General features: G+C 45.4%; 1 protein-coding gene across 3 annotated transcripts in view; it reads right to left on the bottom strand.

Moving 5' to 3' along the window:
• BEND2 (BEN domain containing 2) overlaps positions 1 to 17,144 on the bottom strand; it is a 113,415-nt gene that overhangs the window by 19,344 nt on the left and 76,927 nt on the right. For all 3 annotated transcript variants that reach the window (XM_075336289.1, XM_075336292.1, XM_075336290.1), the window contains one exon: positions 1,657 to 1,778. In XM_075336289.1, coding sequence (XP_075192404.1) covers positions 1,657 to 1,778 — 122 coding nt within the window. The remainder of the gene's footprint in view (positions 1 to 1,656; positions 1,779 to 17,144) is intronic.

Below are 17,144 nucleotides of genomic sequence, written 5' to 3'. Positions count from 1 at the left end.
CATCGAGCTGCCTACATCAACAGTGAGTACATACATTTTGGAAGTCGTCCTCCTTTTTCAAGCTTGTCTGAAAGTGCACCATATAGATAGCACATGTATCGTCGTGCACAGCATGCAGATATCGTTAAACTCATGGCCTCCCTGCTCTACAATTCTCCATTCTGTAGTTTACATATCGCATTAGAGCGGCATCCCAGCACAGGTAGCATGATTAAGTCACCGATTCACTCTGCCCAAACTGAGACACTAACTGTGCCAGTGAACGCTGTGTCTCAGGGTCCAGGGTCAGGCGAGTCAGTAGTTGTGGTGCATCGTGGGGACATTAGACTATGTGGAGACTACTGGGGGGGGGGGGGCATCATACTGTAAGGACAGGCAGTCGGTGCATCAGGGGACAATAGTATTTTTTCTTTTTTTTTTTTTAGGTGCACTGAGAGGACAATATTAAATTATAGGAGCACTAAGGGTATTATTCCTATCAACAGGGCACATAAGATGCATTATGCAACCACTAAAATGTGAGCACTATTATTTTCTAGTACACTTAAAGAAAGCATTAATATTTCTTTTAGGGGGCTATTTTACCATCTAAAGGACACAAGGAGCGTTTACTATATAATAGGCACAGAGCAAAGCATGGTTATCATTCCACACAGCAGTTGCAGCAAGAGGGACAAATACACAGCAGCAAGCTCAGTATTGAGGTAACAGGATAACGAGTTTGTGCAGGTTGGGATAGATGGGGATGGTGCTAGAAATGTGAAGTTAAATCTGTGTTTGCTGTAAACTCTACTGAGGAGTCCTGGAAGAAGAAGTTGTCATGGCGGACGGGGCCAGATGGAAAAGTGAACTCTATAGGAAAGAACATCACCTGTAATTTGCCTTATATAACTGTACTGTAATCTCTTGATATGTTTTGCACAACTGGTATCTATCGCTGTATAGCGGGAATATAGGTCTTGGTTTTTGTATAGTAATTTGTTTTTTAGTAACATGGTCATCTGCTTAGAATGCGCTACTGTAGATATAAACGTGAATCCTGGATTTCCTGATGAAGAAATGAGGACACACTTCGAAACGCGTAGAATAAAACCACCTACACTTCAGTACCTTTGGGTTTGTGTCATTTCTACAGCAGCGCAGTTCCACTTTTTATTTGGTTCCCGATTATCCCTAGTTTTAGTGCACGTGGATTCTGCAGCAGCTGATTATGTGTTTTAATACTGGTTGTGTGTCACACAACCACACAAGGTGAGCATTATTCCTTATCACCTTTTATATGTTTATTGGGTAAGACCCTATTGCGCTTTCTATCATAAGCTTTTATCTTCTGTACTGCGACAGATTAATAAGTTATTAACAAATGCTAATGTGCTGGATGATATGGAGGGGATTGTTTGGGGAAGGTGAATGTACTGTTATTTTTGAAAACTCTAATGATTAAAAAAATAAATAAATAAAATAATAATAATAATAATAATAATAATAATAATAATAATAATAATAATTTACCCTATTGCTTAAAAAACAAAAAAACCTTAACTGTACCATTTTCACAATGATAACTACAGTGATAAATAATAACAGGCAAGTGTCTTGTGAGAAAATACACTGAAATATAAGACAAAGGTATTTTATTCTTGGGATAAAACTTACTGTATTTTTCTTTGTTTCTAAATGCAAACATCGAATCATGGCATTAACGTTTGTGGTACAGGTTTTCCAGTCTTTTCCATATTCACTAAGGTCACATTCAGGAAATACAGATAATAGAAATTCTGTGAAACAAATAAAGAACATTATACTTAAAAAGGTCATCCATATAAAAGTAGAGGAGAACCTGACCTGAGCCCCCAGAGCTGTGTCTACTTATCTAAATTCCCTGCCTAACAGTCCCATTATCACATTGGGCACAAGCAGATCTTTAGAAAAGGTATTTCTAAAGACCGTTTATGAAGTGAAAATGAACCCTTTAGTCAATGGGGAATTAGTTTCCCCAATCTAGTTGGCCCAATTAACATCTTCATCGCGCCAACGCAATACAGATTTTGCGCAAGTGAGTGGTTTTATTTACTCACATCATGGAGTCATAGAAGGCAGGTGGTTGCATCTCGGGTTTAGAGAGGAGCACTTCAAATGATCAAAAGTGCAGAAGACGTGAGCCGTGTTCTGAGGCTCAGTGATGTGAGTAAATAAAGCTGCACGCATGCGCAAGATTTGTAGAGCGCTGGTGATGACACCAGCTCTTGTCAATCATATTATACCCAAAGGGGCTGATAACATGCTAAGTGGGCTGACTAGTCTAGGGAAATTAACGCCCCATCGACTAGTTAAAAGGTTCATGTCATGATCCAGGCTGGTATCTGCCACAGAGGTATCCCCCAGCTCTGGCCTGGTCACATCAAGGGTTAATTTCTCCCTGCCTTGTCTGGTTTCCGGGACACTATATCTGGGTAATGCACCTCTGGTTCAGCGCCAGTGATAGTCTATGTCTCATAGTGTGTGTAGCTGGCTCTGTTTAGGCACCTGATCTGTTCTGCTGTGCACCCTCTCCCGACTAGCCTGTGTGTGTCTGTCTGTTCTCTTCTGGCACCGTCCTGATTGTAATACCTTTGTTTGTAGTTTGGACTTCCCGGGAACTTGACTTACGCTCCCATCCCTGACTTGGCTCCGTGTCTCCCTTCGGCTTTCTCCATTACCGTTCGGCTCCTGACCCGGAGTTCGTTCACCCTTCGTACATTGATCTAACTTCCTGTTGCTGACTCAGCTCGCTGACTACTCTGCTGCTACTTTGTGGTGACTTTGCTGTATTACTCCGGGAAACAAGTGCAGCGTGACAATTCAGTTGCATATTATAAACGGGCTTTAGAAATATTTTTTCGAAAGATCTGTGTGCCCAATGTAATAAAAGAACTGTCAGGCAGGGAATTTAGATAGGTAGACAACTGCTGGTGGTTTTGGGGGCATTGGGAGCCCATCAAGTTCCTTTTGCATAGGAGATTAATGTTTGTAGTGAATCTCACAACATCAATGTACACAGCCACTCTTATGACTGAAAAATGAATTTGTATCTTGGCTATGGCCATATTCACACTGCAGTAATCAAAGTCACAATTTTCGATCAGCATTTGTAAAAAAAGACCTTATCTTCTCATTATAATGAACTCTGTAGTTCCCACTCTTAGGCTATGTGCCCACGCTGCGGAAAATGCGTGGATTTTGCTGCGAATTTCTCACGGAAAAGCCGTGGATTTTCCAGAAATCTGTAGCACAGCTACTCCTCAGCCATTTCTATGGCATTTGGGAAATGCTGTGCCCACGCTGCAGATTTTTCCGCAGCTGAAATCGTGCGGATTTTCGTGCGGAAAAATCTGCAGCATGTCAATTATTGTTGCGGATTTTCGTGCGGATTTTGCCTATTCAATTGAATAAAAAAAAAATCCGCACCTATAAAAAGGTGCGGATTCCGGGGGAAAGCTGCGGATTTTGATGCAGAAAAATCCGCAGATACAGAGTCCCGTGGGCACATAGCCTTAGGCCAAGCTCACTCGTGGATTTGTAGTGGAAATTTTCTGCAACATGTGAGCATAGCAAAACAGGAGGACAAAAAGGAGTAGTGTGCAAATAAGTAATTTATTATGGACAGCTGGCACGGATAAAATCAGCAGCAAACTACACCACGTGTGTAGATAATGAGTATAAAAGTACAAATTGTTGGTATAAATAGAGGGTAAGACTGGCAAGCTGGATCCTAATAGCTGTAAATCATAATATTTTATGGCAAGGAAGCACTATGTATACAGGAATCATAAGCATGATAGTGTTACAAGTAAACTGTTAACAGGAAAAGTAGTGCAGACCAGTGTCAAATTAAATATGCAATAAACAATAATCATTCATAGAGTGACAGGAGAGCACTACAAATACAAAAACATCATGATTATAACAGTTTACAAAGAAAGCAGTGCAGACCAATGCCAGATTGAGTGTACACTAAGGCTATGTGCGCACGTGTGCGCTCTGCACCGCACCTAAAAGGTGCGCTTCAGAGCGCAGCTGAAAAGCTCCGTTCTGAAGCGCATGGTGCCGGCAGAGAACGTGCGCTCTGCATGCAGCTCCTGCCATAGACAGAGCAGGAGCTGCCGGCAAAGCGCACGGAAGAAGTGACATGTCACTTCTTAGAACGCGCGCTCCGGGCAGCAGCCGAAGCGCTGCGCTCTAAGACGCCACGTGCGCACGGCCCCTGCACAATCTCCATAGATTGTGCAGAGGACGCAGGGTGCATGCAGTTACGCTGCGCTGCAAAGCGCAGCGTAACTGCATGAATTACGCACACGTGCGCACATAGCCTAACAGTAATCACTTCATAAATTGCAGGAGAGCACTGCATGTTACACACCTGTCACAATGTAACAGTTTACAAAGAAAGTAGTGCAGACCAATGCTAGATTAAATGTACAAGAAATGATGATTACTCAGAGTGGCAGGACAGTACTGCATATACAAAACATGTTTATTGTGACAACCTCGACCCTGAACGTCTTGGGGCACACGTCTGGCAGTGGGATCAAGACACACACAAGCACTTTGTTACTTAAACAATCTCGGTGATTTATTCATATCCTCAAACCACGCAGTGTAATGGGCCACAGCCACTTTCCCGCAGGACAACGTCTCACTGTCTGTTTAAACTGCCGATTGTTCATACAGTTCATTTTCTGGCATCAGCCAGTAAAGTCCCCCTTTCTGGGGTGTTACCTGCCAGTAGGTTTGCAGGCTGTCAATCTGCCTCCATCCAGTCCAGGGAGACTCTCACACTGGGCTCACCATCCCGGCCCTTGTACACATTCCAATTCCTCAAAGCCTCAGTGGATTCTGCAGCTCCCTGACATTTCAGAGCCCTCACCAGCTCTGTATGCACAGGATCTCCTGCACATGTGCTCCAACCAAGATGGCTCCCACCAGCACACGGAGATCATGTGACAAACGACAACACCATTAAATCCCATGGGACACACCTACGTATGGGAGGTATGTGGATGGTCTGTCCCGCCCATCACTTCTGACCATCCCATGAACCCAGCCCTGAATGTGTACAACAATCCTCATGGAACTACAAGTTCCAGAGAAACATTCCAGGTTCAGATCGCAGAGGATTTCCACCTCTGTGACACATACCGGCCATCTGCTACATTGCCGGTTGCATCCTTACATTATGTTTAAAGATATAACAGTAATCCGACAGATAGTGCTAACAAATGCCCAATAAGACATATAAGGAACAGTGATCACTTAAGTGTAGAGGTGACACATGTCTAAAAGGACCAGAAATTGTAAGGAACAAATCCAATAATATGGAAAGACATACCCATAAATATAAGTAACAATCGGGTAGAAAACAGCAGAGAGGTCCCCCTGGAAGAAGGGCCCCGACATATACATTTCACGATCACGATAGTCATATCATTTCATCAGGGGGAGAAGGTGGAACATCCTATAGCAGCAGTGTGCTTTTAAATATGGCGCTCGGTCGCTCCAGCTGCTCCGCCCCCACGACGTCAGCGCAGGTCCACCAATCGCAACTGGTTCACCGCCGCCATCAGCAGTTATCCTTGAGTTGCTCCATTTTGTCCTTACCCACAACTTTTTATTTAAAGATGTACATTATTTGCAGCAAAGCGGCACTGCCATGGGCGCGGCCTGCGCGCCTTCGTACGTAAGCCTCTTCCTGGGTTACTGGGAGAGGGGTTTGCTATGTGACGGAGGCGGGCCGGCCGATGCCCATGTGCAGTGCTGGTTGCGGTACATTGACGATTCGTTTATTTTCTGAGCGGGCAAGATGGAGCAACTCGACGAGTTCATGGAGCGACTTGGCATGAATTCATTCAATATCAAGTTAACCCACAGGCATGACGCCAGACATTTGGATTTTCTTGATATTGATATTAGGATTGATGAGGGAAGGGTCATTCAAACCGACGTCTACCGTAAGACGACCTCGGTTAACTCCCTCCTTCATGCCTCGTCGTCTCATGATCAGTCTACCATTCGGGCCATCCCTACCGGCCAATTTTTACGTATGAAACGTATTTGCTCATCGGACCTTTTGTTTGAGGAGCAAGCGGCAGATTTAAAAATTCGGTTTCAGGAGCGGGACTATAGTAATAGGAGCTTTAAGAGGGCTTATTTACGGGCGAAGCATACCCCTCGATCCACCCTATTATATGGTGATGTGGCCAAATCCGGCAATTCCTCAGATCCTGGCCAAGTCCGCTTTATTTCCACTTATAATCATGAGTGGTCCAATATGCGATCTATCTTGAGCAGGCACTGGGATGTTCTCTCTGATTCCACCCTACGTGACCTTTTACCCAAAAGCCCCCTGATGACGCCCCACAGGTCACGTAATTTACGTGACATGCTTGTAAGGAGCCATTATGTTCCACATCGGCCTACCACCTTTCTGAATCTTGGTACGCCCCCTTAAGGACTGTTTCCCTTGCGGCCGCTGTCTGGCCTGCAGCAATGTCCTTCGCACTTCCTCCTTCACCTCTGCTGACGGCCTGCGCAGTTTTGATATTCGCCACTATGTGTCGTGTGGCACCAGCAATGTGGTATATTATGCCACATGCGGATGCCATATGATATATGTGGGTCTCACTAGCAGAGAGCTGCGCAGGCGTGTGAGGGAGCATGTGAGGGACATTGCTGCGGCCTGGACAGCAGTTGACATTTCCACCTTAAAAACCCTTCCTCGCCATTTTCATGCCTTCCACGATTGTGACCCGACGTCCCTGAAAGTCAGGGGCATCAATGTCATTCATAGGGGGGCGAGGGGTGGAAATGTACGTAAAATATTAGCCCAGCATGAAACACGCTGGATCTATGTGCTAGGAACAATGTCCCCTAAGGGACTTAATGAACATCTGAGTTTTGCACCCTTCTTAAGATGAGCGCCTTTCCCTTGTATCCCCCTGGTTTTTTGTGCCTTGCTTTTAATTCTGTTTTTGTTTATTTTAAATTTTAGATACATACACTTTCCTCCCTTTTATTGCTGGCACTCTGGAATCTATACCTTTTTTGGCATCGGCTGACATATATGGACATACCATTTCTTCATAATAGCTTCATATGACTCATCTGGGATGTTTTGGAAGCGACTATTGAAAATTCATGATGTTTTATTTGATGTGTGGTCTCTCACGTGTGTTTATGTTGCTTTATTTACCTTGGTTGTGTCCAATGTATTCGCTCCCGCTCCTCCTCCCCCTTTGTCGTGCGCGGCTGCATCATTCAGCTCACTGGCCCAGCGCAGTCGGTGTCATGATCGCCTGCGCTCATGCGTGGACTCCGGGTGACGTGTCCCCGCTTTTCTTCACGCATGCGCGCTACCATTTGGGGCGTTGACTGCTGACGGCGGCGGAGAACCAGTTACGACTGGTGGACCCGCGCTGACGTCGTGGGGGCAGAGCAGCTGGAGCGTCCGAGCGCCATATTTAAAAGCACACTGCTGCTATAGGATGTTCCACCTTCTCCCCCTGATGAAATGATCTGACTATCGTGATCGTGAAAAACTTGTTGAGCTCTGGAGTTGTCGGATCAAGGCTGCAGCGGCTGGGTCTCGGGGCACTCGTTCCCTTTGGTCAATGTGCGCCTTGACAAGGGATCTTCCTAGTTCCTCAAGAAACATCCTCCGCTTGTTTTTTTTTCTTTGAATTCCATCCTTGGTGAATGTGGGTCCACAACACAAATGCATTGTATGCTGACACATCAAGGATGTTTGAAAATACAACCATTGGCCATCTCCTAGTGATACGCTGGCAAGTGTAGGTGGCAGTCAGCTTGTCCAGGTTGTCCACTCCTCCTTTGTTTTTGTTATAGTCCAGGATGATTCTGGGCTTTTTGTCACTTCCTGATGACACAGCTGCATCTTTGTGAAGTGTGGACATGAGTACCCCATTCCGTCGTTTTTTGGGGGCAGTATGAAACAGCAGTGGTGGTGTCTGTAAAAACAAACTTTGAGGAAAGTGGAGCCCTGTCCTTCATCTGCAACAATTCAGCGGGCAGCTCAGGTTTGTTTTTTTTGCACTGTGCCCACCATGGTGATTTTCCTCCTGAGAAGTGCTTTTCCAAGGTCATAGCTGGTAAAAAAATTGTCACAAGTAATGTTGTGACCCTGCAGTCCAGTAGTCATATCGAGGACTACACGTTTTCCTTGTTTTTTTTCAGGGATGCTGCTTGCAGACTTGCCTGTGTAAATCTGTAGATTCCATGCATAGCTAGTTTTTGCATCACAGGCTGCCCAGATTGTTATGCCGTATTTGCCTGGCTTACTTGGCATGTATTGCCGGAATAGGCATTTTCCACGGAAAGGGAGAAAACGTTCGTCTACTGTCACCTCTGGCCCTGGGTTGAACATCAGTGGAAGGAGCTGCACCCATTTCTCCCAAACATCCCTGATGGGAGCAAGTTTGTCAGACTTTGTTCTGGTGTCTCTGTTGTCAAATCTGAGGACTCCTGATATCATTTGAAACTTTTGAAGTGACATTGTTGCCCAGAAAATATTCCTGCCTGTCGATGCGCCCCAGAGACTATCAGTGGCCTCATTGCAGGATTTGTACACCAATGTAGGCATCCAGATCATCATCATGAAGGTAATTCCACATGTTGCCGTCGACTTTTTTTCCTTCAAGGTTTGTCATAGCAATAATGACTTTTTTATTGACAATGGCATAAACAGATCAAAACATGTCTTGATGTCACTTACTCTTGTCACAGGAAACCTTGTGATCCCAGGGGTCATTTTTATGACATTTGCAGCATCTGCCCTGCCATTTACATCTGGAGGTACTGAGCTCCAACTGATCTTGCCACTTTTGGATTTGAATCTTTCAGCGGGAGCAGCTTCAGCACCGGTGACCTCCTCATCAGACTGATCAGAACTGTCTGTGTCTTCCGGTTGATACTCCACATCATCTTCCTCCTCAGAAACCTGTTCATCTGTATCAGTTTGCTGCTGTATGTCCTTTGATTTATTATCATCCAAGATATAATCCAGAATTTGGCTTGCATCTAATCTTCTCCGCATTGTTGCATGGTTTAAACTGAAGAAGTATATTCTGCAAAGTACCAACTGTAAGCTGATTTGGCCATACATGCTTGGACATGTCCCTAACTCAAGTTGTTGGAGGTAGAGCTGGCTGTGGGCTGTTGGTTTATATTGTGTTTATGAGTTCAGTTTTGGAACTTATTATTGTTTTTTTACTCTTATATTAGACCTGGGTCGAAATTGACCCCAACAACACAAATGTTATAATTTTAATAAGAGCATTTTACAATTTAGTAAAATAGTTTTATTTTATTGTATTTTGTTTAAAAATAAGTTCCAGAAAAAGTCAAAAAGTCTTGATGCAATAAACAAATGTATGTAGAATTTGTATCCATTTAAAACCTAAAACGGGTCGGTCATGACCCTAACACTAGAGCAGGGGTCTCAAACACGCGGCCCGCGGGCCGCATGCGGCCCCTGAGGCTGTTTGTTGCGGCCCGCAGACCCCGTGACAAATCGCGGCTCTATGCTGAGGGTCGGCGCCGGCAGGAACTTTACTGCATTTGAATCCATCTGCGGTGCCTGCAAGGAGCTGTCAGTTCTATCCCAGTTGCTGCTGCTGTCTGCCAATCAGATGCAAGGAGGTGACGTCATACAGCGACGTCACTTCCTTGCATCTGATTGGCAGGCAGCAGCCATTGGTCCAGACACAGCTCCTCTGCGCTGCACCGCAAATGGATTCAAATGCAGTGAAGTTCCTGCCGGCGCCAACCCTCAGCACAGAGCCGCGATCATCACGGGCCGCGACAAGCAGGTAAGGTACGTGCTCAAGTTCAGGACCCGCTGCGTGCTGGACACAGCGCGTCCTGATCGGCGGGGCCGCAAGTCTACTCCTTAGGAGACCGCAGCTGCCCGTGCCTGCGATCAGGGGTTCGGGCCGCTGCGGTCTCCTCGCTGTGCTCTGCCTAGGGAGGACGCTTCAGACGCCGCAGCATAAATTCACATGCTGCGGCCTCTGGAAGCCACACCGCAGTTCCGTTTTCACTGCGGGCCGTACACGCACAGTGGGCATGGGATTTTTAGAAATCCCATGCCCACTGTGCTTTTACCATACATAGCAGGGTTTTGGACGCAGCTGAAGCATGCTGCATCCAAAACTCTGCAAGTACTGATCGTGGGCACACAGGGAACGGAGGAAAGGTGAGATTTTTTTTTTTGTTTGCGTATTACTAAAGGATGGGCAGAATACTACAGGGATGGCCACAATACTACAAGGGTGGGCAGAATACTACAGGGATGGCCACAATACTACAAGGGTGGGCAGAATACTACAGGGATGGCCACAATACTACAAGGGTGGGCAGAATACTACAGGGATGGCCACAATACTACAAGGGTGGGCAGAATACTACAGGGATGGCCACAATACTACAAGGGTGGGCAGAATACTACAGGGATGGCCACAATACTACAAGGGTGGGCAGAATACTACAGGGATGGCCACAATACTACAAGGGTGGGCAGAATACTACAGGGATGGCCACAATACTACAAGGGTGGGCAGAATACTACAGGGATGGCCACAATACTACAAGGGTGGGCAGAATACTACAGGGATGGCCACAATACTACAGGGATGGCCACAATACTACAGGGATGGCCACAATACTACAGGGATGGCCACAATACTACAGGGATGGCCACAATACTACAGGGATGGCCACAATACTACAGGGATGGCCACAATACTACAGGGATGGCCACAATACTACAGGGATGGCCACAATACTACAGGGATGGGCAGAATACTACAGGGATGGGCAGAATACTACAGGGATGGGCAGAATACTACAGGGATGGGCAGAATACTACAGGGATGGCCACAATACTACAGGGATGGGCAGAATACTACAGGGATGGGCAGAATACTACAGGGATGGGCAGAATACTACAGGGATGGGCAGAATACTACAGGGATGGGCAGAATACTACAGGGATGGGCACAATACTACAGGGATGGGCACAATACTACAGGGATGGGCACAATACTACAGGGATGGGCACAATACTACAGGGATGGGCACAATACTACAGGGATGGCCACAATACTACAGGGATGGCCACAATACTACAGGGATGGCCACAATACTACAGGGATGGCCACAATACTACAGGGATGGCCACAATACTACAGGGATGGCCACAATACTACAGGGATGGCCACAATACTACAGGGATGGCCACAATACTACAGGGATGGCCACAATACTACAGGGATGGCCACAATACTACAGGGATGGCCACAATACTACAGGGATGGCCACAATACTACAGGGATGGCCACAATACTACAGGGATGGCCACAATACTACAGGGATGGCCACAATACTACAGGGATGGCCACAATACTACAGGGATGGCCACAATACTACAGGGATGGCCACAATACTACAGGGATGGCCACAATACTACAGGGATGGCCACAATACTACAGGGATGGCCACAATACTACAGGGATGGCCCCAATACTACAGGGATGGCCCCAATACTACAGGGATGGCCCCAATACTACAGGGATGGCCACAATACTACAGGGATGGCCCCAATACTACAGGGATGGCCCCAATACTACAGGGATGGCCCCAATACTACAGGGATGGCCCCAATACTACAGGGATGGCCCCAATACTACAGGGATGGGCAGAATACTACAAGGATGGCCACAATACTACAGGGATGGCCACAATACTACAAGGATGGGCAGAATATTACAGGGATGGCCACAATACTACAGGGATGGCCACAATACTACAGGGATGGCCACAATACTACAGGGATGGGCAGAATACTACAGGGATGGCCACAATACTACAGGGATGGCCACAATACTACAGGGATGGCCCCAATACTACAGGGATGGCCCCAATACTACAGGGATGGCCACAATACTACAGGGATGGCAACAATACTACAGGGATGGCCACAATACTACAGGGATGGCAACAATACTACAGGGATGGGCAGAATACTACAAGGATGGCCACAATACTACAGGGATGGCCACAATACTACAAGGATGGGCAGAATATTACAGGGATGGCCACAATACTACAGGGATGGGCAGAATACTACAGGGATGGGCAGAATACTACAGGGATGGGCACAATACTACAGGGATGGGCAGAATACTACAGGGATGGGCACAATACTACAGGGATGGGCACAATACTACAGGGATGGGCACAATACTACAGGGATGGGCACAATACTACAGGGATGGCCACAATACTACAGGGATGGCCACAATACTACAGGGATGGCCACAATACTACAGGGATGGCCACAATACTACAGGGATGGCCACAATACTACAGGGATGGCCACAATACTACAGGGATGGCCACAATACTACAGGGATGGCCACAATACTACAGGGATGGCCACAATACTACAGGGATGGCCACAATACTACAGGGATGGCCACAATACTACAGGGATGGCCACAATACTACAGGGATGGCCACAATACTACAGGGATGGCCACAATACTACAGGGATGGCCACAATACTACAGGGATGGCCACAATACTACAGGGATGGCCACAATACTACAGGGATGGCCACAATACTACAGGGATGGCCACAATACTACAGGGATGGGCAGAATACTACAAGGATGGCCACAATACTACAGGGATGGGCAGAATACTACAAGGATGGGCAGAATATTACAGGGATGGCCACAATACTACAAGGATGGGCAGAATATTACAGGGATGGCCACAATACTACAAGGGTGGGCAGAATACTACAGGGATGGCCACAATACTACAAGGGTGGGCAGAATACTACAGGGATGGGCAGAATACTACAGGGATGGGCAGAATACTACAGGGATGGGCAGAATACTACAGGGATGGGCAGAATACTACAGGGATGGGCAGAATACTACAGGGATGGGCAGAATACTACAGGGATGGGCAGAATACTACAGGGATGGGCAGAATACTACAGGGATGGGCAGAATACTACAAGGATGGCCACAATACTACAGGGATGGCCACAATACTACAGGGATGGGCTGAATACTACAGGGATGGCCACAATACTACGGGAATTGGCAGAATACTACAGAGCACAATACTACAAGGATGAGCACAATACTACAAGGATTGGAACAATATTACAGGGCACAATACTACAGGGCACAAGGATGAGCACCTTACTACAGGGCACACGGATGGGCACATTACTACAAGATTTTGGCTAAGATTACTATATGATGCTGCTAATTGTAAAACAATTACAAGAAGGTGATAAAATGTAAAAAAAAAAAAATCCTAAAGCATGACTTTTTTTATTTACATTAAAAATGCTTTTCTGTATATAAACTTAACAAAAAAAGTGCACGTTTGTTATAATAAACAAGCGAAAAATGTTTACAAAAGTGATCCAAGATCACTTTGTCCTGCAAATAATGCGGCCCCCCCTCATTTTTTTTTTCTATATGCGGCCCATACACCCAGCTGAGTTTGAGACCCCTGCACTAGAGGAAGGTTAAACATAAACATGTTTTGTATATGCAGTACTGTCCTGCCACTCTATGAGTAATCATCATTTCTTCTACATTTAATCTAGCATTGGTCTGCACTACTTTCTTTGTAAGCTGTTACATTGTGACAGGTGTGTAACATGCAGTGCTCTCCTGCAATTTATGAAGTGATTACTGTTAGGCTGCTTTCACACATCCGGTTTTTCCTGTGCAGCACAATGCGGAGCTTTGGAGAAAAACCGCAACCGTTTTTTTTTTTTGCCCCCGGTTGCGTTTTTTTTGCATAGACTTGCAATAGTGCCGTATTGTGCCGCATGGGCTTGCGTTCAGTCCGGTTTTTGCTGCATGCGGCAGATTTAGCCGATGCGGCGGCCGGATGGAACATTGCCTGGCACGTTTTTTGTCCGGCAAAAAAAAAAAAAACCGCATTGCGCCGCATTCGACCGATGCGGCACGATTTGCAATGCATGCCTATGGAGGCCGCATGGGGCGTCCTGCGGCAAACACCACATGCGGCCGCCGCATGCGGTTTTTTCCACTGCACATGCCCAGTAGCCTGCCGCAAACGGCAAAAACCGGACGGGCCGCATGTCAAAAACGTACGCAAAGGATGCGGTATTGTCGCCGCATCCGTTGCATAGGTTTTAGAGCCGGATCGGCCGGCTCTGCTAAAACCGGAGGTGTGAAAGCAGCCTTAGTGTACACTCAATCTGGCATTGGTCTGCACTGCTTTCTTTGTAAACTGTTATAATCATGATGTTTTTGTATTTGTAGTGCTCTCCTGTCACTCTATGAATGATTATTGTTTATTGCATATTTAATTTGACACTGGTCTGCACTACTTTTCCTGTTAACAGTTTACTTGTAACACTATCATGCTTATGATTCCTGTATACATAGTGCTTCCTTGCCATAAAATACTATGATTTACAGCTATTAGGATCCAGCTTGCCAGTCTTACCCTCTATTTATACCAACAATTTGTACTTTTATACTCATTATCTACACACGTGGTGTAGTTTGCTGCTGATTTTATCCGTGCCAGCTGTCCATAATAAATTACTTATTTGCACACTACTCCTTTTTGTCCTCCTGTTTTGCTATGTTTTGAGTGTGCTATGTAGGTACCATGTTTTGGTTATCCTGCTTTTTCACTATTTGGGAATTTCTTGTTCTAAAATGTGAACATAGCCTCAGTTATGGCAAAAAAATACAGAAATAAAATACCCACCACATTAGACCAACCTAACCTGTATATACTATACCATGTTTGTCAGTGCCTCTGAATCTTTATAATGCACCTTAGCCACATACCTAATTGTCATTATCATTAACCCCTTCACGACCGGCCGATTTTTCGCTTTCCGTTTTTTTTTTCGCCATTCTTTTTCTGAGAGACGTAACTTTTTTATTTTTCAGTCAATATGGTCATGTGAGGGCTCATTTTTTGCGGAACGAGCTGTACTTTTAAATTAAACCATCAGTTTTACCATATTGTGTACTAGAAAATGGCAAAAAAATTCCAAATGCTGAAAAATTGCAAAAAAGTGCGATAGCACTATGGTTTTTGAGATATTTTATTCACTGTGTTCACTATATGGTAAAACTGATGTGTGGGTGTGATGCCTCAGGTCAGTGCGAGTTCGTAGACACCAAACATGTATAGGTTTACTTTTATATAAGGGGTTAAAAAAAAAACGGAAGTTTGTCCGAAAAAAGTGGCGCACGTTTTACGCCATATTCCGTGACCCGTAGCGTTCTCATTTTTCGGGATCTTAGGCTCAATGACGGCTTTTTTTTTGCGTCTCGAGCTGACGTTTTTAACGGTACCATTTTTGCGCAGATGCTACGTTTTGATCGCCTCTTATTGCATTTTGCGCAAAAGTTGTGGTGACAAAAAAACGTCGTTTTGGCGTTTGGAATTTTTTTGCCGCTACGCCGTTTACTGATCAGATTAATTGATTTTATATTTTGATAGATCGGGCGTTTCTGAACGCGGCGATACCAAATGTGTGTATATTTTTTATTTTTTTAACCCTTTAATTTTCAATGGGGCGAATGGGGGGTGATTTGAACTTTTAGGTTTTTTTGGTTTTTTTTAATTTTTTAAAACTTATTTTTTAACTTTTTTTTTTTATTTTACTAGTCCCCCTAGGGGGCTATTGCGATCAGCATTCCGATCGCTCTGCAGTATCTGCTGATCACAGCTGGAAGGCTGTAAACAGCAGATACGCTGTCTTTCTCTTTTGCTGTGCCCCGGGCACAGCGAAAGTGAAACCAAGTCATGGGTAGTACAGGACTCATCACATGACCCTGTGCTACCATGACAACTATCGGGAGTCACGTGATCGCGTCACGTGACTTCCGGTTTCGGGCGGTAAGTAAATGCTTACCGCAATCGCGCTTATAATGGCGCTGTCATGTATTGACAGCGCCATATAAGGGGTTAATCGGCACGAGCAGATAACGATTCTGCTCGTGCCTAGCAGGCACACATCTCAGCTGTGAAAATCAGCTGAGATGTGTGCCGATCGCGGCATGCTGCCGCCGGAGGACCGCGGGCAGTAAGATTATGTCATTTAGGACGTAATTTTACGGCCCGCGGTCGTTAAGGGGTTAAAAGGGTTGGCCAATACTTTCCTGCAGATTCATCCCATAATTATTTAATTGAAATGAGTAGAGTGGTTCTACAGTTCCCAGCCAATAGTTTTGATGGAGCTGCTATGCTCTGGCAGCCTTGCATATGCTGTTGGTAACAGTTGATCGGTGGGGTTGGGTGTTGTACCTCCACTGTTCAGATATCCATGGCCAAGTCTAAGGATGGGTTATAAACATTAGTGGCCAAACTCTAGGACAGACAGGAATTGAAGAGGATTTCCTGTCTCATATGCAAAAGATCACTGCATAATAAAAAAATAGGTAAGCGCTATGGAATATGATTGAGCGATTTAAAGCAAACATAATAAATAAAATTAAAGGGAACCTGTCACTGGATGTTTATAGTAGTTATCTAACAGTCGGTGCGGAGCAGCCTGGTCGGATGGGCGTCTCCGTTCTCAGGGTCGTACACCTCCTCCGAGCAGTGTAGATTAAAGTGCGCCTGCACAGGACCTCATTGTCGGCTAGTGTAAATGACGTAGAACGCATCACCCACACTAACTTCAGAAGGAGGACAAAGATGGCCGAAAGAGGAGGTGCGGGACCCGGAGAACGGAGACGCCCATTCGACCAGTCTGCTCCGCACCGACAGTTAGGTAAGTATTATAAACATCCGGTGACACGTTCCCTTTAACGTTTTAGTTTTAATGTCCATAGTACATGTGAATGAGCCTTCACTGCGTAAGGGGGACTTTCTCGAGTAAGTTATGCTCAGTAAATGGGTTATTCCCATTTTGTACTTTTATAGCAAATATATTTATATTACTTGCTTATATTGCGCCACTAATTTCCACAGAGCTTTCCAGGCATTATTACGACTGTCCTCACTGGGGATCATAATCTAAATTCCTTATCATTGGAGTTTGGGAGGGCAGAACACAGAAA

The sequence above is a fragment of the Anomaloglossus baeobatrachus genome, chromosome 2, assembly GCF_048569485.1.
Source record: "Anomaloglossus baeobatrachus isolate aAnoBae1 chromosome 2, aAnoBae1.hap1, whole genome shotgun sequence".
Lineage (NCBI taxonomy): Eukaryota > Metazoa > Chordata > Amphibia > Anura > Aromobatidae > Anomaloglossus > Anomaloglossus baeobatrachus.
Note: the sequence above shows the minus strand (reverse complement) of the source record. Positions and strands in the feature narration are given on the sequence as shown.